We start from the raw sequence: 24,039 nt of genomic DNA on the forward strand, positions 1-24,039 counted from the left end.
CCCAGTACCAATTGGTAGATGCACCTAGGGTACATGAGGTAATTTAGAAAGAGAACAGCCAGGCTGTGGGTCTGATTGGCAGGCCCACAGCCAGAGAAAGTCGTAAACCAGTGAAACAAAAGCAAAAAAATCTGGGTGATCATAGGATTGCAGACCCTACTCTCCTACATGACCCCCCCCCAAACTTTGGGACAATAAGCTAACCTTGACCAGGTGAGTCTTCTTGTTCTAAGTGGAAATATCTGGAGAGCCCATCGGCATTGCCATGATCAGTACCAGGTCTATGTTCCACTGTAAAGTCCATCCCCTGTAGGGAAATGGACCACCTAAGCAGTTTGGGGTTTTCACCCTTCATCTGATTTAGCCACAAGAGGGGCTTATGGTCGGTCTGAATCTTGAAGTGAGTGCCAAACAAGTATGGCCTCAGCTTCTTCAGGGCCCAAACCACAGCAAAGGCCTCCCTCTCAATAGCTGACCAATTCTTCTCTCTGGGGGTCAGCCTTCTGCTTATAAAAGCAATGGGCTGATCCTGACCATCAAAATTCAGTTGAGAAAGAACAGCTCCCACACCCAACTCAGAAGCATCTGTTTGGACAATGAATGGTTTGGAGTAGTCTGGACTCTTAAGGATAGGTGCTGTGCACATGGCCTGCTTTAGGTCATCGAATGCTTTTTGACAGCCTGCTGTCCACTGAACCTTTTTTGGCATTTTTTTACTTGTCAGTTCATTTAATGGTGTCACAATGGAACCATAGTTCCTGACAAATTTTCTGTAGTATCCAGTCAGGCCCAAGAAAGCTCGAACCTGAGTCTGGGTGGTTGGAGGAGCCCAGTCCCTGATTGACTGTATTTTGCTCTCCAGTGGCTGAACCTGGCCTCCACCTACAAGGTGGCCCAGGTATACAACCTGTGTCTGCCCTATCTGGCACTTGGTGGCCTTGATAGTGAGGCCTGCTGCTTGCAGAGCCTCTAACACTTTCCTCAGGTGGACCAGGTGATCCTCCCAGGTGGAGCTAAAGACAGCAATATCATCTAGATATGCTGCACAGAAGTCATCCAGCCCAGTAAGGACTTGATTCACCAACCTTTGGAAGGTGGCAGGTGCATTTTTCAGACCAAAGGGCATTACCACAAATTGATAATGCCCACCAGGGGTTGAAAATGCTGTTTTGGGCTTGGCATCCTCAGCTAACCTGATTTGCCAATACCCAGCTGTTAAGTCAAATGTACTTAAGTAGTTGGCAGAAGCCAATCTATCTATAAGTTCATCTGCCCTTGGTATTGGATGGGCATCAGTCTTAGTGACTGCATTGAGACCCCTGTAGTCTACGCAAAACCTCATCTCTCTCTTACCATCTTGGGTGTGAGGCTTTGGCACTAGAACTACTGGACTAGCCCAAGGGCTATCTGAGGGTTCAATGACTCCCAATTCCAACATTTTCTGCACTTCAGTTTTTATGCAGTCTCTAACATGATCAGGCTGCCTGTAGATTTTACTCTTGACTGGCAGGCTGTCACCAGTGTCAACCTCATGGGTGCACCAATTGGTCTGACTGGGTGTCAGAGAGAACATACGTCTGAAAGACTGAAGAACCTGTTTACAGTCTTTCTGCTGATGTTCAGAGAGGCTGCCACAAAAGACAACACCATCTACTGACCCATCATCAGGATTCTGAGTGAGCAGGTCTGGGAGAGGGTCACTCTCTTCCTCCTGTCCCTCATCTATGGCCATGAGCAAGCTCATGTCCTTCCTGTCGACATATGCTTTGAGCCTGTTGACATGGAGTACCCTATGGGGACTCCTGGGAGTTCCAAGGTCCACCAGGTAGGTGACCTCTCCCTTTTGCTCAAGGATTGTGTGGGGCCCAGACCATTTGTCTTTGAGTGCTGCTGGGGCCACTGGCTCCAGCACCCACACCTTCTGTCCAGGCTGATAAACAGTCAGGACAGCCTTTTGGTCATGCCAAGCTTTTTGAAGTTCTTGACTGGCCTTAAGGTTTTCTGATGCCTTCTCCATATACTCAGCCATCCTGGAGCGGAGACCAAGTACATAGTCCATTATGTTGGTTGCAGGCTTTTTGAGAGGTCTCTCCCATCCTTCCTTCACCAAACACAAGGGGCCTCTCACAGGATGCCCATACAAAAGTTCAAAAGGGCTGTAGCCAACCCCCTTTTGTGGGACCTCTCTGTAAGCAAACAGAAGGCAGGGCATCAGGACATCCCATCTACGCCTGAGTGTTTCAGGTAGTCCATGAATCATCCCTTTTAGGGTCCTGTTGAACCTTTCAACAAGCCCATTGCATTGTGGGTGATAGGGTGTAGTGAATTTGTAATTGACACCACACTCCTTCCACATAGCAGTTAAATAGCTTGACATGAAGTTTGCACCTCTGTCAGAGACAACCTCCTTAGGGAAGCCCACTCTGGAGAACACTCCAACTAGGGCCCTTGCCACCACAGGGGCTGTGGTGGTCCTAAGTGGAATAGCTTCAGGATACCTGGTGGCATGATCCACTACCACCAGTATAAACTTGTGCCCTGATGCTGTCTGGGGTTCCATTGGACCAACAATGTCAATCCCCACTCTTTCAAAGGGCACCCCCACCACAGGCATTGGTATAAGGGGGGCCTTTGTTGTGCCACCTGACTTACCACTGGCTTGGCAAGTGACACAGGAGCGACAAAACTCCTTGGTATCCTCATTCATGTGAGGCCAGTGAAAGTGTGAGACAAGCCTGTCCCAAGTCTTTGTCTGGCCTAAGTGTCCTGCTAAGGGAATCTCATGGGCCAAGGTAAGTAGGAAACCTCTCTGAGACAAGGGTACAACCAGCCTCCTGGTCATGCCAGGCTTGGGGTCTCTTGACTCAGTGTACAGGAGTCCATCTTCCCAGTATACCTTGTGGGTACCTGTGGCGTTCCCAGCAGCCTCAGCAGCAGCCTGCTGTCTGAGGGGTTCAAGAGAAGGGCAGCCTAACTGGTCCTTCCCCAGGTCTTCCCTTGAGGGTCCCCCTGAACCCAAGAATTCAACTTGATCAAGTTCAAACTCTCTAGGCTCAGTTTCCCTCAATTCCTGCAGGTCAGCCTCCTCTGAGACTTGATCCACAACCTGGGGCAAGGGGGAAGGCACAGCCTTAACCCTACTGCTCTTTTTCTTGGAAGGTGTCTGGTCCATTGTTCCAGGATCCAGCACCTGTTCAGTGGGGCATCTTCTGGCCTGTGACCTAGTCACAGCAAACACATGTGCTGGCAAACCTAACATTTCCAGATGAGTCCTCTGCTCCACTTCTGACCATTGTGATGACTCCAAATCATTGCCCAACAAACAATCCACTGGGAGGTCTGAACTAACTACAACCTTCTTTTGGCCAGTTACCCCTCCCCAGGAGAAAGCTACAATTGCCATACTATGATTGGTAGTGACATTGCTTGCATTGGTCACCAGGAATTCTGTACCTGGCATGATCTGTCCAGGGTCCACAAAGCTAGGTGTCACCATTGTGACACTGGCACAAGTGTCCCTATAGGCCTGAGCCATTTTTCCATTAATAAAAGGTGTCTGTCTGTATTTGCCCAAAGTATTGGGACTTATGTCAGGGGACATATCCATATCCCCTGTACTGACAAGGACAGCCTGAGTGAGGGTGCCAACTAAGTTGTCACTCCCCTCAGAACCCAGGGTTAACCCTACTAAACCCTTGGGAGGTGCACTACCACTGCTGGCTGTACTAGGGGGCACAGGTGCCTTAGGGGCTGCAGTGGCAGGAGTCTGCCCTCCTCCTTTCTTGGTGCACTCACTAAACCAGTGAGTTTTACTTTTGCAGTATTGGCACCACCTTTTAGATTGGCCTTCTTTCTTCTTTTGGGGAGCCTGACCCCCACCCTCTTTGGGTTGTTGGGGACCTGTCGAAGACTTCTGGTCATTTTGTTCCCCTTTCGAATCCTTACCCTTCTGGTCTGCTTTCTTCTGACCACCTTGATTCTGGCCCTGGTTCTGTTTAACTCTTGTTCTAACCCATCTGTCTGCCTTCTTTCCCAATTCTTGGGGAGAGGTCAGATCTGAGTCAACAAGATGCTGATGCAACAACTGGTTCTGACAATTGTTTAAAATTTGCTCTCTCATCATCAAATTGTACAATCCTTTATAATCAGTAACCTTACTGCCCAGCAACCAGCCCTCAAAAGCCTTAGTGGCACAATCTACAAAGTCAGCCCAATCTTGAGACTGAGTTTTCTGGGTATCCCTGAACAGCACCCTGTACTGCTCAGTGGTTAGGCCAAACCCATCAACCAGTGCATTTTTCAAGACTTGGTAATCATTAGCATCCTCCACCCTTGTGGTGAGGAGCTTGTCTCTTCCTTTACCCTCAAAGGAGAGCCACAAGATAGCTGCCCACTGACTTGGGGGAACACCTTGCACAGTGCAGGCCCTCTCCAAAGCAGTAATCCATTTGTGGATGTCATCCCCTTGTTTAAAGGGGGGCACTATCTTACCAAGGTGTTTTGTATCAAAACTCCTTTCCCTATTGCTAGGTACAATGCTGCCACCAGTGGGGACTGTCCCACTCAATTGTTGCTCTCTAGCAAAGGCAAGCCTCTCTTTGGCCAGGGCAAGTTCTTCCCTTTCAATCCTCAGATTGGCTGCCTTTTCCTTAGCTTCATACATTCTCCTCTGGGGAGATGTCATTCCCCTTTGAGAGGAACGTTGAGAGCCATTGGTATGAAGGGATCTGATAGAGCCTCTTGATAGAGATCTATCTCGTCCATTCCCAATGTTAAGCTGACCTGAGAGTGGCCCCAAGGGTCCCCTAGTGCCCATCTCATGTCTGCTTAAGTTGGACCTGGTTAGTCTGCTGACTTCTACCTGTTCCTTTTCTGCCTCATCCCCTGATACCAAATCATCATCCTCATCATCAGCATCATCTGCTTCCTGAAGAGGATGGTCCTGGGCATCAAAGGGACCCTGTAAGGAGGGCATGTTGCCATCTGAATTAGAAGGGTCTGGGTTACCAGCCCTCCTTGCATCATGAGTCTCTAAGAGACCAATCAGAAAGGCAGTTGTGGGGTTAGACCCCTGCTTAATCTTCCTAGAGGTACACACTTGTCGTAACTCATGGAAGCTAAGCGCAGTATATCTTGAAGGGATGACCTGTGGAGGGTCAACTGACACAAGGGGAACCTCAGTGTTTCCTCCTTTGTCCGACATACTGTTTCTAGTGTGGTGTAAGTGATGCACCTACCTACACTATGTGTTTACCTACTGATCCCTTGCTAAGAGTTGCAGCCAAGGTGTGCTAAGCCTTGAGGAGCTACAACAGCTGGTTCAGTAGAACTCAGAGTATTCTAAGCTTTAGTTATGTGTACCTAACAGTACTTATGTGATCTTTCAACAAGATATTCTTAGGATACGTGTGGTAAAACAACAGCAAGCTCAAATCCCAACCGCTGCTCACCAATGTGAGAAGGTGGCCTGATATGCAGTGCTCACTATTCTAGTGAACACTATGTATCAGTCCAGCAACCCTTATTGATGATTGGTTGTAAGTCAACCTTATAGACCAGCTATCCTAGTAGCGTGGATACGAGCAGTCTAAGGCTAAAGACTCGAGAGGGCGCGTTAAGCCAGCTGTTTACCACACATATACCCCTTGAATACCAAGTGAAAGGACACCACACAAGTGTTATGAAAATAAACAGTTATTTATTTAAAGATCACAACAGCCCTGTACTCTTTATGAGGACAGGGTACTAAGCACAAACCAAAACTCTTACAAAAATACTTAAGTTAGCACAGTATATACAAATGCCCGAGGGGCACGGAAAACCATATACTCTGAAAGTGGAATGCGAAATTCCTAGCAGGTAAGTACAGTACTAATAGCTTTTGGAATCGCTAGGACTTGACTAGGGAATCGTTAGATTATGTCTAGGAGGCCTAGGGGACTCGGGTGCAGTGTGTGCACTCTCACGCGAGATGCGGGACAAAAGTCTATGGTAGCTAGGAATTAGAAAGTTAGTGTTCTCGGGCGAACCCGACCTGGTAGGGAGAAAACGAAAGTAGATTCTGACCCTTGGATAGTGAGGCTATGCTGGGGCACCGAAATGCCGAAGTTACCTAGCCCAGGGGCTGCAGCTGCATAGGTCTGAAAAGACGTCGGGAATCCTCGTAGACGGACCAGGAGCCGGAAGAAAAGATGCTGGCCGGTGACCAGTGAAGAAAGTTCAGTCGGATCCAAGCCTGGATCTTGAAGATAGATGACACCTGAAAGCAGAGGGGACCAAGTTCGAGACTACTAGCCAGTAGTCAGTGGGCACCAGGAGGGCACCGGATGGTAGCCACCTCGACTAGGTGAGTGGGTGACGCTTGACTCGAAGATCTCACGGACCAGGAGGCGTTGTCGGCGACCAGGATGGAGGATCGAGCTGTCCCACGAAGATAGAAGCTGTCGGCGTCGCTGGACCCAGGATTGGGCAACAAAGCCTTGGCAAATTCAAGCCCACGCGGTGGACCTAAAATGGCGTCTGGAGTGGACCAGGAGGGTCCGGGGTGCCTCTCTTGAAGAAGGAAGCAAAGGCCAGCCTGGAGCAACCAGACCAGCAGTCGTGAAGTCGTTGGGCGTCGTTCAGAGGGCCACAAGCCAGCCGGCTAGTAGCCAAACAACGCGGTGCACAGCAAACAGCAGAAGGGCCCCACGCAGATCGTGGAGATGCAGGGGGGCTGATCTTGGGTGCTGGAGCTGCGCAGGGTCGGGGCTTCTCGGACCCCAAAGCACTCACCAGTGGAGGACACGGTGGGCCTGCAGTAAAGATGTCGTGCAGTCTTGGCGATCGTCGGTCCCTTGAGGTCTCGTCGCACTCACGGTTCTCAGCTGGGCTGTAGAGGTGAGTAGAGGTCAGAGGGGCCAGGGAAGCCGGGTCTCGTCGAGCTGGGTCGTCGGATTCGTGATGAAGGACTTGCAGCAGACCGCAGTGTTCTTTAGGATGGTGCCTGCGGATGCAGGGTGACTACTCCTTAGCCACAAGGGAGAATCTTGAAGAAGAAATCGTGAAGTCCTTTCGAAGAAAGTGGTATCTTGATTCCAAAGATGATCTAATTTTAACAGGGGGCCCGCTCCCATCTTTATACTAAAAAAGGGGGCTGACCCGGTGACTAGGTCCTGCCTATGGGTGGGACTAGGTGGGGGGTGGTTACACCCCTCAGCCATGCCGGACTTCCCCAGGCCAGGGGCTGGTGTGCCCCTGGAACTGGTTCAGACCGGCCTATGCGTAGTGAGCACCGGGGTGCCACTCAGCAGTCACCTTCCTGTAAAGCCCTGCCTACCCAGGATACACAAAACCATGTCTGGGACGGTGCTAGCACCGCCCCTGACAGGAAACCCTTTGTCCAGGCTCCCCTCGCTGGAAGGACTCCCAGCAGCAGGGGGTCAGACTCGTGTCTGTGGTGGCAGCATCCATTTTGTGGAGCTGAGGCTTCAGTTAACTTTAACCGGGGTTCACAGTTACATACATGTCGTGTCCCTCTAGAAGGGTGGAATGCTAACCCCGTCGCCAGAATTGGCGAGGGGTTAGTATTCCAATTCGTATGACACCTTACTCGACATGTTTTGATAAAGCAATACCAAAGATAGCATTTAACCGCGAGGATTATAATGCACTTAAGAGTATATGGTATGCGATATCATGGAACAGCTATTAGGACTTGATTCCGCAAGCTGCAGACAGGCTCAGCTCATGCCAGAGCACCATCTCACACGATTCCAAGCACTCTGCCTTCAGGATTGTCAAGGCCTGCCATAGGAGTGACTGATAGGAATCTGTGTGTCCATTTTAGGGTTAGGTATAGGTATACTACACCTACAGCAAAGGGTGATTACACGACTTTGCCCCAGCTGTCATGCAGCCAGTTGTGTCAAATTTAGGAGGCCAGCCAGGGGTGGCACAATACGTGCTGCAGCCCCTGGCAGCCCTGGGTACACCTATGCCCTGAGTTACAGGGTCTGATAAGGTGGCCCAGTACCAATTGGTAGATGCACCTAGGGTACATGAGGTAATTTAGAAAGAGAACAGCCAGGCTGTGGGTCTGATTGGCAGGCCCACAGCCAGAGAAAGTCGTAAACCAGTGAAACAAAAGCAAAAAAATCTGGGTGATCATAGGATTGCAGACCCTACTCTCCTACAACAACTTACAAAAAATATAGCAAAGATCTCGTGAAATACGTTAATAACAATGGGGGTACGTGCTGGGCGTGACAGACGGGTCTCCGGAAGTTGGAAAATAATATCGCTTACATTTGGTCCAATACTGTAGTTGGGAACTGCAGTTTTATTAGAAAACAAATTGTCAGTACAAGCAGCTTAGACTATTCAATATTTTTCAATGCACAGAAAAAGTGTATGTATGGAGTAACACCGGAGGAGTTTCGGAGATGAAAAGGCTTTCCTTGTGACAGATTGCCTTCCACACTCCACCAAGTCAGATCCGCTGAGTTTCTCTGGAGATCCTCAGTGACTCCCTGAGATCCCCGTTGTGTTGATACCACTGCCTGCGGAGGCACCACTGGAGTGCCCTCATGTGCCAGCGCGCATGGTTAAGCAGCAGTATGCAAGAAGCCATCAAACCGAGCAAGCGAAGGACCTTCAGGATTGGAACGAGCGCTCCATTGTGAAACAAAGGAATAATTTCCTGTATGCCGGGAATTTTTTGAGGTGGAGGGAATGCACAACATACAGTAGTGTCCAGTACCACACCTATGAACAGGTTGCGCTGGGAGGACACCAGGTGAGATTTGGGTACATTTATCTAAACACCCAACCTGTGCAACTGAGTTGTCTCCTGTAGGTGATGGAGCACCTTCTCCGGCGACTCTGCTTTGATCAGCCAGTCGTCCAGATACAGGAATACAGGTATCCCCAACCTCCTGAGATGTGCTGCCACCACTGCCATCACCTTGGTGAAGACTCGTGGCGCAGTAGTAAGGCCAAACGGAAGGCCCGCAAACTGGTAGTGTTGCGACCCAACCGTGAAAGGCAGATACTTTCTGTGCGATTTCAAGATAGGAATATGAAAATACGCATCTTGTAAGTCGATTGACACCATCCAGTCTTCTTCCATCAGCGCCTGAAGAACCAGAGCACGGGTGAGCTTCTTGAACTTCTCCTGCTTCAGATACAAGTTCAAGAGCCTGAGATCCAGGATTGGCCGAAGCCTGCCATCCTTCTTGGGGATCAGAAAATACCGGGAGTAGCACCCCTGACCCCTTTCCTGCTCGGGAACCACCTCTATCGCACCTTTTCTGAACAGCGCCAGGACTTCTTCCTGCAAGAGAAGCAGGTGGTCCTCCGTACAATAACCCTGGCAAGGAGGGTAATTTGGGGGAAACTCCCGAAAGGGAAGAGCATACCCATTTCCCACTAGATTGAGAACCAAAAGATCCAATGTAATTAATTCCCAATCTCATAGGAAATGGGTAAGCCGGCCCCCCACTGGGCCCGCATGATCCGGAATGGCGGATCTAGGGCTGCTTTGCTGCGTTGGCAGGGGGCTGGGAAGGAGAAGAGGAAGAAGAGGAGGAGGTAACTTGACGACCTCTGGGGCGTGCTCTCGGTCTGCCTCTGTACGCCTTATACAGAAGTTTTGCTGCTGCTGGGGTTGCTGCTGATTTGACTTGTAGCAACGAAAAGAAGATCTGTCAAACCCTCTAAAGCGTCTTCCAAAGGATCCCCTGGTCTGAAGGCTCAACGACTTAGCTGTCGCCCTGCTGTCTTTAAAACGTTTTGCCAAACAGACCAGATCCGTCGAATGGTAGATCCATTAATGCAGACTGGAAAATCCGTGGAAAACTCAGAAGACTTTAGCCATGCAGCTCTCCTCTTAGCCACTGAAGAGCCCATGACCCTAGCCACAGATTCGACTGTGTCCAAACCACTCTGGATTACCTGCCTTGCTGCAGCCTCAGTGTCCGAGATTACCTCCTGGAAGTCCTTTCTATCATCTTCCGGTATCTTTGGTATCAATTATTTCACAGTATCCATAAGGGCGTGGATATAACGTCCCATCAGGCAGGTCGCATTTGTGGACTTCAACGCCATACTGGCAGAGGAGAAAACCTTTTTAGCAGCCTTATCCCGTTTTCTCGACTCCTTTTCTGCAGGTACCTGTGGGAAAGCTCCCGTTGACCTCTTGGAACAGGCAGCCTGCACCACCAAACTCTCAGGCAGAGGGTGAGCGGACAAAAATTCCGAGTCAGCAGGAGCAACTCTGTATCTCCTGGCAACAGCCCTAGATACTGCAGGAGCCGACAAAGGTTTCTTCCAAACATCTAAAATTGGCTCTGCCAGTGCATCATTAAACGGCAGAATTGGTTCAACCACTGAAGATGGTGAGTGAAGGACCTCCGTAAGAAGATTCGATTTAAACTCAGCAGTAGGCAGAGTAATGTTCAACAAACTTGCCGCCTTCCTTATCACCGCATGGTAAGGAGCCACATCCTTAGAGGGTGCATCCGGCACTTAAACTAAATCCCACTAGCAACAGTTAGGTCATCAAATGGGTCCTCAGACTTGTCGCTCACCCTCCTCCAAATTACCTTCTCGAAACCTTTCTTCCTCCAAAAGCCTCTGCGCTTCACGCCTCGACCTTTGTTTCGAATACAAGGCCGACGGATCCACTGTCGACCCAGACGGAGTTGGCACCGACACAGACGTCGGACGAGGCATTTTCATACGAGGTCGATCGGGTTCGGCATCGGAGCTGATAGAATCGGCGTCTATGGATTAGGCGTTGACTACTTCGGCATCAAAGGCTTCGTAGTCGAAGGCCTCGCCGGCGTCGAAAAATGCCAATGCGGCGCCGGAGCCGGCATAAAGGGCATAATGGGCGTAGGAGCATAGGTCTGGGGAACACCCAAACCAAACGCCATCGGACCCGTGGGACCAGCAGGAGCCCCAGTGGGTTACATAGCCCTGGAATATATACCAAACATTGCATTCAGGAAATGCGACGGATCCTGACCTGGAGCCGGGAAGGCTGGGTACAAACGCCCGGGCTGCTCCTGAGGGCGTGGAGTCGATAAGACGTCTACCTCTTCGGGCTGGTGCACCGGAGTCGACGGACAATCTGGCAACGGAGCCTCTCCCTCACAAACCACTTCCTGCTCACCTTCATCCTCCCGACCTGAAGGATGAGACTGATCCGGAGATGGATTCGCCACCTGCCTCGGTGAACCTGGCGAATTTGCAGGCAACACTTCACCCTCGGCGTCCTGCTCTTCCGAAGCCGAAGACACCACGACCTTTTCAACCAGCTTCACCTGCGAAATCGGCTTTAAACCAGAGTCCTTCCTCAAATGATGCCGGGACTTATGGGTTCTCTTATGTTTCTTCTTTGAAGATCGTGATGCATGGGGCGAGGACGAGTCGGGGCGAGGACGAGTCAGAGCGCGACCTCGAACGCAGAGTTCGCGACCTCAAACTTTTCTTCTCTTTCTTGGCTTTGCATTTAGCCACGAGAAGCTTGGTTTCTCTCTCCCGCAGGGCCTTGGATGACATCTTTCTACAAGACTGGAAGTCTTCGACATCGTGGTCGGAGCTTAGACACCATATGCAGCATTCATGTGGATCCGTAATGGACATAGTCTTCCCACACTCCCCACAAACCTTATACCCGGTCTTCTTCAAAGACATGTCGAGAGAGAAGACAATGAAGCACAATTATCTCAAAGTAACAAAGTTACAGCAATTGCTACGGACGATCCCTAGAAAACAGTTAGCGTCGACGCCGCAGAAAAAAGGGAACTGATGTCATCACGCCGGCGTGGGCCTAATATGGTGTCGGTGACGTCAGCGGAGTCGCGCGCGATACCATACCTCTATGAAGTCGCCCACGTCGGCGCGAAGCTACGAAAGAATTTCCGAATGTTGCTGACACAAGGGTATATTCACAAGGTGAGGAATCGACTGGCAGATGTATCTATCAGAACGGAGGATACATACACAGCAGACTGATCACGTGGTTGAGGGTCTCAAAAGAAATTATCCTTGAGACCTTGACACTGTTGTGGTTCGTTCCCATCCCCTCATTAATTCATAACCATGATTCAGAATGGCCATCTTCCTTTAAAGGAATTAACTAATGACAATTGAACCTTTACTGTCTCCCATTCAGAGAAAAGATGATAAACAACATGGCTGCTGGGTGTCCATATGTAGGCAATGACATACATTGGTTGGGTGGTATATGGTGCTGTTGAGTATAAGCACTACAAACACATTCCTGCATTTCACTCACCTGGGCTAGTGGATCGCCACCTTTCACTATCTCGTCTTGCCACAGCCAGTCTCCAACCATTTTCATCATCCTCTTCCTGCTGCTGCTGCTGTTGTTGTTGCTGTTGCTGTTGCTGTTCCTCACGAAGAATTCGCCAGTTGTCGCTGTCTGAGCGTGCAAACTCTTTTCGGGCTGTAGCACTGGTGTCTTCAAATACAACACGTGCTAAAGGATCAAGAAAGACATGTTTTTTATGGCCAAACCTTTTGGAATGCAGCACTATGCATTAAGGTAAAACCTACACAACTTTGCATTGTTTATGTGAAGTGACTTATGTTCTGCATAAAGAGGAAATACCTGAACTAATGTAGAAAAGCAAACACAAAGGGCAATTCATCTGGATGCTAAAGGCCTGAAGCTTAAGGAAATTGCATTTTAAGCACCAAGACCAAAGGAAATATTTCTCACTTATAGTAACTCCAGTAGTTAGCCTAGCTCGAACTCCCTGCCAACTACTGGAAGGAAAATGCTACTTACCAGTATGCATCTGTTCTTCGCATGTAGAGCTGCAGAGTTGCACACTGTGCATAGATCGCCACCTAGTGTTGGGCCCAGATGTTTGCAGTTTGTTGTTGTCCTGAAAAGTTCTTTGGAAGTCACAAGATAGGAGACTCTTCCTTTGGACTACATTGCGCATGGGCATCGGCTCCATCCCCAAATTGTTTTTTGCCATTAGGGAACTGATGGAGCTTTGCAAGAAAAGGAAGGATGCCCATGTAATTTGCATCTAATTAAGATAATACTGGAACAGACAAGGGTAGCCGGGGAGGCGGGTGGGCGTGTTCAACTCTGCAGCTCTACATGCCAAGAACAGATGCATACTGGTAAGTAGCATTTTCCGTTCGAGGCATATGAGCTGCAGATTGCACAATGTGCATAGATTGTATAGTAGTATTCATCCCTAGTGGCGACCACCCCGATCTGTTGCAGTGGTTTAGAATAATGTTTTGAGAACAGCCTGGCCCACATTAGCTTGTTGCTTGCTTTGCACATCTACACAATAGTGTTCTGTGAATGTGTGCGGTGTAGACTATGTAGTTGCTCTGCAGATGTCATTAGGGATATGGTACCTAAAAATGCCATTGAAGCCCCTATTTTTCTTGTAGAGTGGGCTTTAGGAGGAACAGATAACATACATTTAGCTTTATGGCAACAAATCTGTATGCATTTAACAATCCATCTAGCTATCCCAGATTTTGAAATGGGATTACCTTTGTGTGGTGGTGAGAAAGACACAAAAAGTGGTTTTGTCTTACGAAAGGGTCAAGTCCTCTCTATGTAGTATAGCAATGCTCTTTTGACATCTAATGTGTGAAGAGTTCTTTCTGGTAGTGTCTGTGGTTGCGAGAAGAAAACTGGCAGTTCCACAGATTGAGATGGAAGGGAGAAATGACTTTGGGTAAGAATTTTGGATTGGTACGCTGAACTACTATGAGAAAGTGCCATCTTTCTTGCCTTGGTATGCCCCCACTATTTTCTGAATTGCAGATGTGCTTCGACAGTGTGCCCTGGGCTCCTTCCTTCCCCCAAAACTGTGTTGAAACAAAACCCAATTGGCATCTCAGGCCACCTATCAGCCCCTAGTAAATGGTACCCTAGGTACCCAGGGCATGGTGACCAGAGGAGTACCCCAAGGGCTGCAGCATTTATTGTGCCACCCTTAGGGGCCCTGGTCCTGGGTACCCACACACTGCCTTTGGCAGAGTGAGTGTGAGCTAGGTACAGAACTAAACAAAGAGTCGACATGGCACACATCCCTGTATGCCATGCCCACAAACCCACTGCCTTGGCATACATCAGTCCCCCCTTTAGCTGGGTGCCCTATGCCAGTGGTGTGGGCCCAGGTGCATGAGCCCTGTGCCCCTACAGTATCCAGGGCCATTCCTGGGCACTAAGTGCAGTGATGACATTAAGAGTATATGGTGCTGGGAGGTTGTCATTACGAACTCCAAGGTACCATAATGGCTACACTGAAGACTGACAATTTTGGTACCAAACTTCTCAGCACATTAAACCCGCACTGATGCCAGTGTGAGATTTAATGTAAAATGCACCAGAGGGCATCTCAGATGCCCCCTGAAAACCTAACTTACAATCAACGTCTGGCTGAGTGGCCGCAGAGGCCAACACACAACAGACATGTTGCTGGAACCCTGGGTAGGAGAGCCCCCGCTCTCCTGGGCCTGCAACAATGCACATCCTGCGCGAGGTGCTAGGTCTCCTCCCCCAGGAAGGGCAGGGGGAAGCTTCAAAAGAATGCCGCCTCTGTGAGCTTCTCCAGACCATTTGCCCAGCAATCAGCCCCCACCAGTCCTGCCACCCACTCTGACAGGAAGACTGGCAGGAAAAACTAAGTCAGGAAGCTGGGTGTGCCAGCCTGTGCCAACCTCACCCCTCAGGTGGAGACTAGGTGAAGCACAGCCAAGGCTCTGGCCATCTTGAAGATGGGGAGCCCTGCCCAATCACAGCTAGGCTCCTGCCCCCTCCCACAGGAGGGGGGCAGGCTAGGGGGTGTACTCACCCCAGGGCAGGGACCCATTGGTCCCTGTCCTTGCCCTACCTGTAACACCCCTAAATTCAGTATTATGGGGCTCCCTGAACCTTCCTTCCTCAGATCCTGATACAAAAAGAATAAAGAAGATCAAGAAGAAGACTCGCCCTGCAGCTGCTAACAGGACGACAACAACTGACTTGGCCCCAGCCCTACCAGCCGGTCGATCCTGGAACCTGCTCCTGCCTAATCACGGCGACTCCTGCAGACAGCAACCGTGGGACATCCGGAGGACCTGCCTGCCTTGACTCTTGAAGACTGGGACTCCCATCAACAGAGGCTCTGCTGCAACAACCCACCTGGTGCCAACCAGGAAGCTCCGGACCAGCCCACTCTGCACCCGCCGAGCCCAACCAAACCAAGTTGGTTCTGAGTCTGCAGGCGTTGGCTGGTTCGTCGAGGAGGGTCTTTGGGCACTGGACTTGGGGGACCAAGCCGCCAATTGCAGAGATGCTGGGTCCGGATGGTAGACTTGTCCTTGGTTCAATGTCAGAAGATCTGGAATTGGATGAAGCATAATCAGATCGCCCTCCAACAGAAGGAACAGCTCTGAAAACCTAATCTGGCGAGGCCAGCTGGGGGCAATGAGAAGAATGCAACATGGCTCCCTCCGCATCTTTCGAAGCACCCTTGGGACTAGAGGGATCGGTGGAAAAGCGTAAACATACATTTTTAACCAGTTCATCAAAAAGGCATTCCTGTATAACCCTGGGTGGGCAAGCCAGCTTGATTAACAAATGGCATTTGCGGTTCCGACTGGTCGCAAACAGATACAGATTGGGCCGTCCACAAAGCTGAAAGATGTTGTTCAGCGTTAGCTGATGAAGTTCCCACTCGTGTTTGGATGAGATTGACCTGCCCAGGTATTCCGCTAGAATGTTGGGCACTCCCGGAGCATGAACTGTTAAAGTTATTTGATGTTGAATAGCCCAGTTCCAAATCTGCTGAGCTTGTAGTAACAGTAAAATGGATCTTGTGCCTCCTTGTTCGTTCACATAATGCACGCTTGTCGTGTTGTCCGTTCGGATCAACACTGAAGCACCTTGAAAAAGGGTGCGAAAAGATTTTAGCGCCAGGGATATCGCCAGTAATTCCAAAAGGTTTATGTGCCAAGTTCGTTGCTGAGCATCCCATTTTCCCTTGACAGTGAGACCCTGTAAATGCACCCCCTTCCCTCGAGGGAAGCGTCTGTTTTAAGTATGAAACTTGGATCGTCCGCTACTAAGGAGCAGCCTGCTGTGAGTCCACCATAGCAACGCTCTGCGCATCTGAGATGTGATGTGATGACGATTAGAACCTGAGACCTGTTGCCATTGTTTGTCGATTTCCTCCTGTAAAGGCCTCATTTTGAGACAATTGGGAATTAGGGGAATGCTGAAATATAGCATTACAAGAAGCGACTTGAACTGTCGACCAGAAACCCACTTTCTTGCGCAAAGACATGCCAGTTTGGAAATTCGTTGCTGCCTTTCGTTTGATACATAAGTTTTTGCTGTCTGAGTATTTATCATGGCTCCCAAGAAAGTCTGAACCGGAGAGGAGTTGAAGGAGATAAAAGGAGAAATGTCAGACCACATTTGCCTATCATAACAACCTAAAATGGCAAGGGAATTAGCCACCTGGACAGTAGTTGCACACATGGTAGAATTTTTTTCCCCAATGGCATCAAGGTGTCTGCCCTCTCGATCAGGAGGAGCCAACAAAGGAGAGGAAGGATTCCTGGCACGACATTGAGCTGCCTGTGAAATAACAAAATCCGGCTTTTATTGACCAATTAAACAGACAGGTGAATTTTCTGGTGCCTTGTATTTTTTAACCAGGCGTGACAGGACTGCAGGAATGAAAGCAGGGGTCTTCAGGACTTAACCCCTCCTGCTAGATGAAATCAATTATTGGTATCGCCCGAACCGGTTTCTGTGGTTGACTTTTGAAATCGTATAAAAAAACAATCCTTGTCCTTTGAGACCATAGGGAGATGAAATCTCGTAGCCGCTCTGTCGTTAAGGACATGAAATCCACCTATATGCACAGTCGGAGAGTCAACAGGAGTAGGAGCTATAGGCGAAGGTCTGAATTTGGCAATTGGCCCACTCGAAAGTAGGGATCTATCATCTAACCCCCTTCTTTGCTAGCCTAATCAGTTGTAGTAATTTCCTCTATATTTTGAGCAGTCTATGCCATCGGAGAAGCAGGAGGGGCGGCCTAATGAGTGATGAAGGTGGAGGAATAGGCGTCTGAGGGATCGAAGAAGCTGGCTCTGAAGGTGGAAAACTGCGGTACTAGTCATCCAGCATATGTTACAAATTTGAAATGAGTGACAAAGGCATTTGTGCAGCTAGATTTTGAGACTGCGATTGAATATTTGGCTCAGAGTAATAGTCATAGTCTTCTTCATCATCTATGTCCTGGCACTTAATGAGGAGCTCTAAAGAACTACGAGCTGCTCGAAACCTATCATCGTCCTCTGAATCCTCTTCATCCGCCCCATAATCAAACGATTGCACTGGAAGATTAGGAGAAGCTTGTATTAGTAATAAAAGGTCAATAGAAGTCTGTCTATGTTGAAGCAAAGAGACTTTCCTTGGTTCAGAAGGCAGCAACAGAGCTGCTGAAGGCTGCAAAAGCACTAGAGGCATCAAACCTGAAGGTGAAACCAGAGATTCGGCTGACGAAGCTGCAGCCATCGACGAAAAACACACTTGTTCCTCCATTTGCAAAGGTTTCACTGTCGTCGACGGAGTGACCATTGACGAGCGACCGAAGGGACAGGCGTCGACAGAGCCAATAGATCTTTAGAGGATCCAGTCGATGAAAGCTTTTTCATCACTGACAGAGAGAAGCAGTAGAGGACTTAAGTCTCACAGTCACGGAGACCAGCATCGACAGAAAAGACGCAGACAAAAACAGCATAGCAGGTTTAGGAGAAGAGCAGGTAGCAGTCGTCATAGTTGTGACGGAGTACTTAGTCGATGGCTGGATCGATGACGAGCTAGTCGACGAGGAGCCAGTTTTCTGGAGGTAAAAGTCTCTCAGACTGGGATTTTGAGGCATAGAAGGTGGAGAGTGAACCTTAGGGAGAGCTGGGGTCCCTTTAGAGGAGGAAGGCTGGTCTTCACGCTTAGAAGAGTGATATTTCTTCAGCATCTTAGCATTAGGAGAAGCCATCTCCCCCTCATTAGCCCTTTTCTTGGAGGCTAAAGTCTTGAGAGGAATCACTCTCCACATCAGATACAGGGTCATCTTGAGCTTCTGTAGCCACAGAAGTAGTCGTCCTCCTCTGTCCCAAAGTCTTTTGAGGAAAAGTCCTGCATATTTTACAGTCTCACCTAATGGTCAGGATGTAGGAAGTAAATACACTTTGTGCGGGTCCTCAGAGTGAAAACGCAATTTTCCACAAGACTCAGTGTCAGATGAGTGATCTCTTAACGGCAGACATTGTAGTGAAGAATTTCTAGAAGAGAAAAGCTGAAGTACTGAGCAGAGCTCTGGGAGACTCCCTTCACACGACATGCCGTAGAAAATCTGAGGTTCTGAGCCTCTGGGGAGAAGGATCTACTGGGTGCAGTAGCCTGATTGGCTGGAGTTTTAACCATATCTAATGACTTGGATGAACTAATAAAGTGACACGTTTTTCCTATTGATTGCTATGTTACAATACTTCCTATGGAAATTTTTAGCTATGCTATTGTTTTACACACACACACACACACGCTATTTTATGTACCATGGGGCTCCCACTTCGACGACCGGGAAAGATTCAAGCATGTGAATCTTGAAGACACCCTAATACTGGAGATGAAATGCGTTACTTACCTGTAACTGCAGTTATCCAGTATTAGTGTCTTTCATAGATTCACATGCCTGAATCATTCCCCGTCGTCGAGACGGGAGCCTCCGGTACATAAAAAAGTAATGTCCTAAGACATACATAAAGAGAATAGGTCTAAGGGTCTAACCTTAGTAACCTATCTAGGTCCTTATGCAGGAAGGACCAAATAGAGTAGGCTCCAGGGTCCCACCTTGGTAGCCTATCTGCGTCCTTTTGTAAAAAAGGACCAAAACAAAAGGAACAACCAATCAGCTACTACCTCCCTCTAGAACCTTCCTGTGAGGAGCCTCAGTCTCTCAGATTTTCGTACGCACCAAGTTGGATAGGTGTAAACCTGTAGAGAGAGGTGAGTCCTTCCAGGGGAGGCGGGAGGGTGCATGTGAATCTATGAAAGACACTAATACTGGATAACTGCAGTTACAGGTAAGTAACGCATTTCTTATCCAGTATTTGGGTGTCTTTCATAGATTCACATGCCTGAATCAGAGTAGCAAGCAATACAATATGCACATTCTGTGAAGATACAGACAGTATATTACTGCAAGAAATGAACATTTGTGACTGTAGGAAAAAAACAACAGCATACAATGTCATGCAGAATCTAGTAACAAAGAAATGTGCATACCAGTCAAGGATGGTGGGAAGTAGGAGGGCTCACCTCACTGGAATAGATGGCGAAGCACTGCTCTGCCCACTGCTGCGTCTTTCGTCAGCTCAGCGTCCAAGCAGTAGTGCCTGGTGAAGGTATGCGGGGACTTCCAGGTCGCCGCTCTACATATGTCTAGGAGTGGCACTCCAGCAAATAGTGCCGCAGACGTAGACATGGCTCTGGTGGAGTGGGCTTTGGCCCGTGAGTCCAGAGGTCTTCCTGCCTTCTCGTGGCAGAGAGTTATGGCTGAGGAGATCCATCGTGATATGCTCTGTTTAGTTAAGGGCATGCCTTTCCTAGGCCTGCTGAATGCGACAAAGAGTTGGGATGACTTCCTGAATTGTCTTGTTCTGTCAAGATAGAATTTTAGGCATCTTTGAAGGTCTAAAGAGTGCAGTGATCTCTCAGCCGGGGTAGATGGGTTCGGAAAGAATGATTTAAGAACCACCGGCTCATTAAGATGGAAGTCCGAAGGGACTTTGGGTATGAAACGTGGGTTGGTACGCAGGATGACTCTGTCCTCCTTGAATTGAAGGAATGGGTCCTGGACGGAAAGGGCCTGTAGCTCGCCTACTCTTCTGGCCGAGGTCAGAGCAAGTAGGAGGGCTGTCTTCCACGACAGGAATTTTATGTCAGACTTGTGGATAGGTTCGAAGGGATGTTTCATCAGCTGGTGAAGAACTATGTTGAGCTGCCACGTTGGAGGGACAGGTTTTGGTCTAGGGAAGGACCTAAAGAGGCCTTTCAGAAATTGCTTAATGAGTCTGTCCGCCCACAGAGAGGGGCCCCTAGAAGTTCGAGTGAACCTAGAAATCGCTGCCAAGTGGACCTTGATGGACGCATGGGCCAGGCCTGAGTGCGCCAGGTGTAGAAGGTATGGCAGGAGTTGTTGGGGAGTGACCCGGAAGGGGTGTAGACCCTCCTTTTCACACCAGATGCAGAAGCGTTTCCACTTGAGAGTATAGGTCTTTTTTGTGCTGTTAGCTCTGGCGTTGGACAGGACATCTTTGCACTCTTGTGGGATGTTTAGATGGCTGAACTCACGGTAGTCAGGAGCCAGGCTGACAATTTCAGAGGGCCCAGGTTCGGGTGGAGAACCTGCCCGTGAGACATCGTGAGCAGGGTTGGGTGACTGTGAAGACGAAGAGGTGGGTGGACGGATAGACGGTGGAGCTCCGTGTACCAGTGCTGCCTCGGCCAGGATGGGGCGATGAGGATTAGAGTGCAGGGCTCCGATTTCATTTTCCTGATTACTCTGGGTATCAGTGGGAATGGCGGAAAGGCGTAAGCAAACACGTTCTGCCAAGCTATTGAAAATGCATTCCCTAGAGTTCCTGGTTGGGGAAGCCTGCTTGCGAAGCTTGGGCATCTGGCGTTCTCCCTGGTGGCGAAGAGGTCTATCTGTGGTGTCCCCCACTTCGTGAAGATGTGGTTCAATGCACTCTCGTCTAACTCCCATTCGTGGGATAGGGACTGTTCTCTGCTGAGGGCGTCCGCCAGGACATTGTCCTTGCCTGGGACGTATTCGGCTTTGAGGGTGATGCCATGTTGTAGAAGCCAGTTCCAAACTCTCTGAGATTCTCGAGAGAGAGATAGCGAGCGCGTCCCACCCTGTTTGTTCAGGTAGTGCATAGTCGTGGTGTTGTCCGTCCTGACTAGCACTGGGGAGTTTCTGATGCGCGGGAGGAACGATTGGAGCGCCAGGAAGACCGCCCGTAGCTCTAGAATGTTGATGTGGAGCTTGGACTCCTGTGGCGACCATTTTCCGTTGGTCTGCAGTTCTTGTAGGACTGCACCCCAGCCCTCCAAGGATGCATCCGTGGTGATGATATGTGGTTGCGCCGGAAGCAGGAACGGTAGTCCTTGCGACAGGTGTTTGTCTGAAGTCCACCATTGTAGACTGTTGATTAGATGTTGAGTGACTCGTAAGCGGTCCTCGAAGGATCCCTTCGCTTGTGTCCATTGTTTTGACAGTTCTTCCTGAAGGGGGCGCATTTTTAGGCGGCAGTGAGGGATGAGAAGGATACATGACGACATCATGCCAAGGAGCGATTTGAAGAGGCGGACGGTCAGAGACTGTTTGGATGCCACTGACTTGGCCAAGGAGATGAGTTTCGACTTTCTCTCCTGTGATGGAAAGGCCTTCGTGCAATCCGTGTCCAGGGTAGCTCCTAGGAAGGTGATGACTCGAGCTGGTGTCAGGGATGACTTTTCCCTGTTGAGGGTCAGTCCAAGGCGGCGGAAAAGATGCAGACAGGCGCTGGAAGATGCAGCTGCGGCTGCTCTCGACGGAGCTTTTACCAGCCAGTCGTCCAGGTAAGGGAAGACCTGGTGTCCCTGCTGGCGGAGATAGGCTGCGACCGGAGAAAGGCATTTCGTAAAGATCCTTGGAGCAGATTTGAGGCCGAAGGGGAGTACGCGGAATTGGTAGTGTATCCCTGCGACTGCAAACCTTAGGAACTTTCTGTGACCCTTGAGGATAGGGATGTGGTAATAGGCGTCCTGTAGGTCGAGTGATGTCATGTAATCGCCTTTTTCCAGGAGTCCCAGGATCTCCTGTAGCGTGACCATTCGAAACGATTGCTTCTTGAGAAACACGTTGAGGGCTCTTAAGTCGAGAATTGGACGCCATTTCTTCCCCTTCTTGTGGATGAGGAAGAAGTGGGAATAGAAGCCCTCCCCCATCTGGGCGTGTGGAACTTTTTCTATCGCGCCTTTCTGGAGCATGGATGTTAGTTCTTGCCGAAGCAGCCGCAGGTGTCTGTGAGGACGCTTGACAGGTGGTGTCTGAGGAGGGTTTGAGAGGAATTCTAGAGAGTGGCCGAATTGAAGGAGTTGTAGAACCCACCGGTCTGTCGTTATTTGCCGCCAGTTTTGAAGGTAAAAGGAAAGCTTCCCTCCAAGTCGCAAGGGAAGCGATGGTGGAGGGGCTGGCCAATTGGAAAAGTCATTGTCGATTGCCTGCTGGTCTCTTCTGTCCTTTCCCTCTGTAGGACGATTTATTGAAGGAGGACTGACGTCCCGACTGGTTTTGGCGCTGTTGAAATTGCGTTTTACCCTGAGAGTAAGAGTAAGAGGACTTGTTTTGATAAGATCCTCTATAGGAGGATTGTCCCCTCCCCCTGTTGGCACGAAAGGACTGAGTGCGAGATTGCAGAGTGCCCAGGGCTCTGGCTGTGTCAGTGTCCTTTTTAATTGCAGTGAGGGCTTCGTCAATCTTCTCGCCGAATAGGTGATCGCCATCATAGGGCATATCTAAGATCTTGGTCTGGACCTCCTGTCTGAAAGAGGTGGCTTTAAGCCAGCCTTGGCGTCGCAGGACAGCGGCTCCCGCCAGCTGTCTGAATCCAGTCATGGCCACGTCAATGGCGCAGTCTATCAGTTCTGATGCCGATGTTTGGCCCTCAAGGAGGAGCGAGTGTGCCTCCGCTTTAGCATCTTCCGGCAGGTCGGCAATGTAGGGCGCGATGTCCGCCCAGAGTTGGCGGTTGTAACGCCCAAGAAGGGCGATGGAATTGGCAATTTTCACCGTTGTCGCAGAGGTAGTGGAAAAGCGTTTCCCAACTGCATCTAACTTCCTGCCTTCTTTATCTGGTGGTGTCGATAAAGGTGATGCAGGGTTACGCGAGTTCTTCTGCGCCGCCTGGGTGACCACAGAGTCCGCCTTGGGGTGACCCGTGAGGCATGCTGGAGCTGAAGACGTAGCTCTGTACTTTTTATCCAGTTTGGGTACGATTACCTGTAGGGAAGCTGGAGATTGCATGAGCTGCTTGCCCTGTTTGAGTAGATAATCAATGATCGGAATCGATCTAGTAGTTTTCTTAGTTGGTTCTTTAAAGTCATAGAGGAAACATTCAGTTTCCTGAGATTCCATTGACATATGGAACCTTTTGGCAGCCCTTTCCATGAGGTTATGGAAACCTCCAATATCAGCAGGTGGAGACTCAGAAGATTGTGGCTCCGGAGAGGCTGGAGAGTGAGTAACATAGTCCTGGTCCGCATCCACGTCCGTATCATCATCTCGGACTTCCCCTTCTTCATGTTCCCTGTCCTCTTCCTCGGACGAGATAGGATCTTGAGCAGGGTCCTGTGTCCTAGGAAGGATCAGTGGAGGGGGCCTAGGTCTTGTCCCTTGTGCAGGAACGGGCACAGATGGCTGCGGGGTTGGTGGGACAGTAGGGGTGGCTTTCTGCGGAAACCGCAGTTTGTAGTCTTGGACGAGAAAGCTCAAGTCTGCAACCAATGAGGCCGGCAAGCACACCATTGGGGTCACCTGGGTGTGGACTTGGGTAGGCACTACTGGAGGGGTCGATTCCTCAACCTCCTGCTCTTCGTCCGTACTCTGGCACTTGACAATTAGGTCGGAAGGACTAGTGGCTTGGGTAAACTCCTCCTCCTCCTCCGGCTCCTGGTCCTGTAAGAAGCAGGATGGTGTCAGCTGTTGGACCTTACTAGGTGAGGTCATCTCCGGAGTGATCTGCCTTTTGGTGATCCTAATGGAGACATGGGAAGTCTGAGCGTCCATTGCGTGTGACAAGAGCTCGGATTCTTTCCAGGTACCAGTAGCCGTCGGTATAGTCTTCGTCGACGGTGCATCCGTCGACGACCCTCTCGTCGACGGAGCTTTAAGCAGCGTTTCCTTCGTCGACTGCTTCGTCGTCGGCGCCGCCGTCGACGGAGCGCCCTTC

At 49.8% G+C, this 24,039-nt stretch overlaps 1 protein-coding gene across 2 annotated transcripts in view; it reads right to left on the minus strand.

Annotated features, from left to right (window-relative positions):
• GIGYF1 (GRB10 interacting GYF protein 1) overlaps positions 1-24,039 on the minus strand; it is a 1,483,862-nt gene that overhangs the window by 1,048,225 nt on the left and 411,598 nt on the right. For both annotated transcript variants that reach the window (XM_086946110.1, XM_086946109.1), the window contains exon 10: positions 12,284-12,487. In XM_086946110.1, the coding sequence (XP_086802236.1) occupies positions 12,284-12,487 (204 nt within the window). The remainder of the gene's footprint in view (positions 1-12,283; positions 12,488-24,039) is intronic.

The sequence above is a fragment of the Lissotriton vulgaris genome, chromosome 12, assembly GCF_964263255.1.
Source record: "Lissotriton vulgaris chromosome 12, aLisVul1.2, whole genome shotgun sequence".
Taxonomy (NCBI): domain Eukaryota; kingdom Metazoa; phylum Chordata; class Amphibia; order Caudata; family Salamandridae; genus Lissotriton; species Lissotriton vulgaris.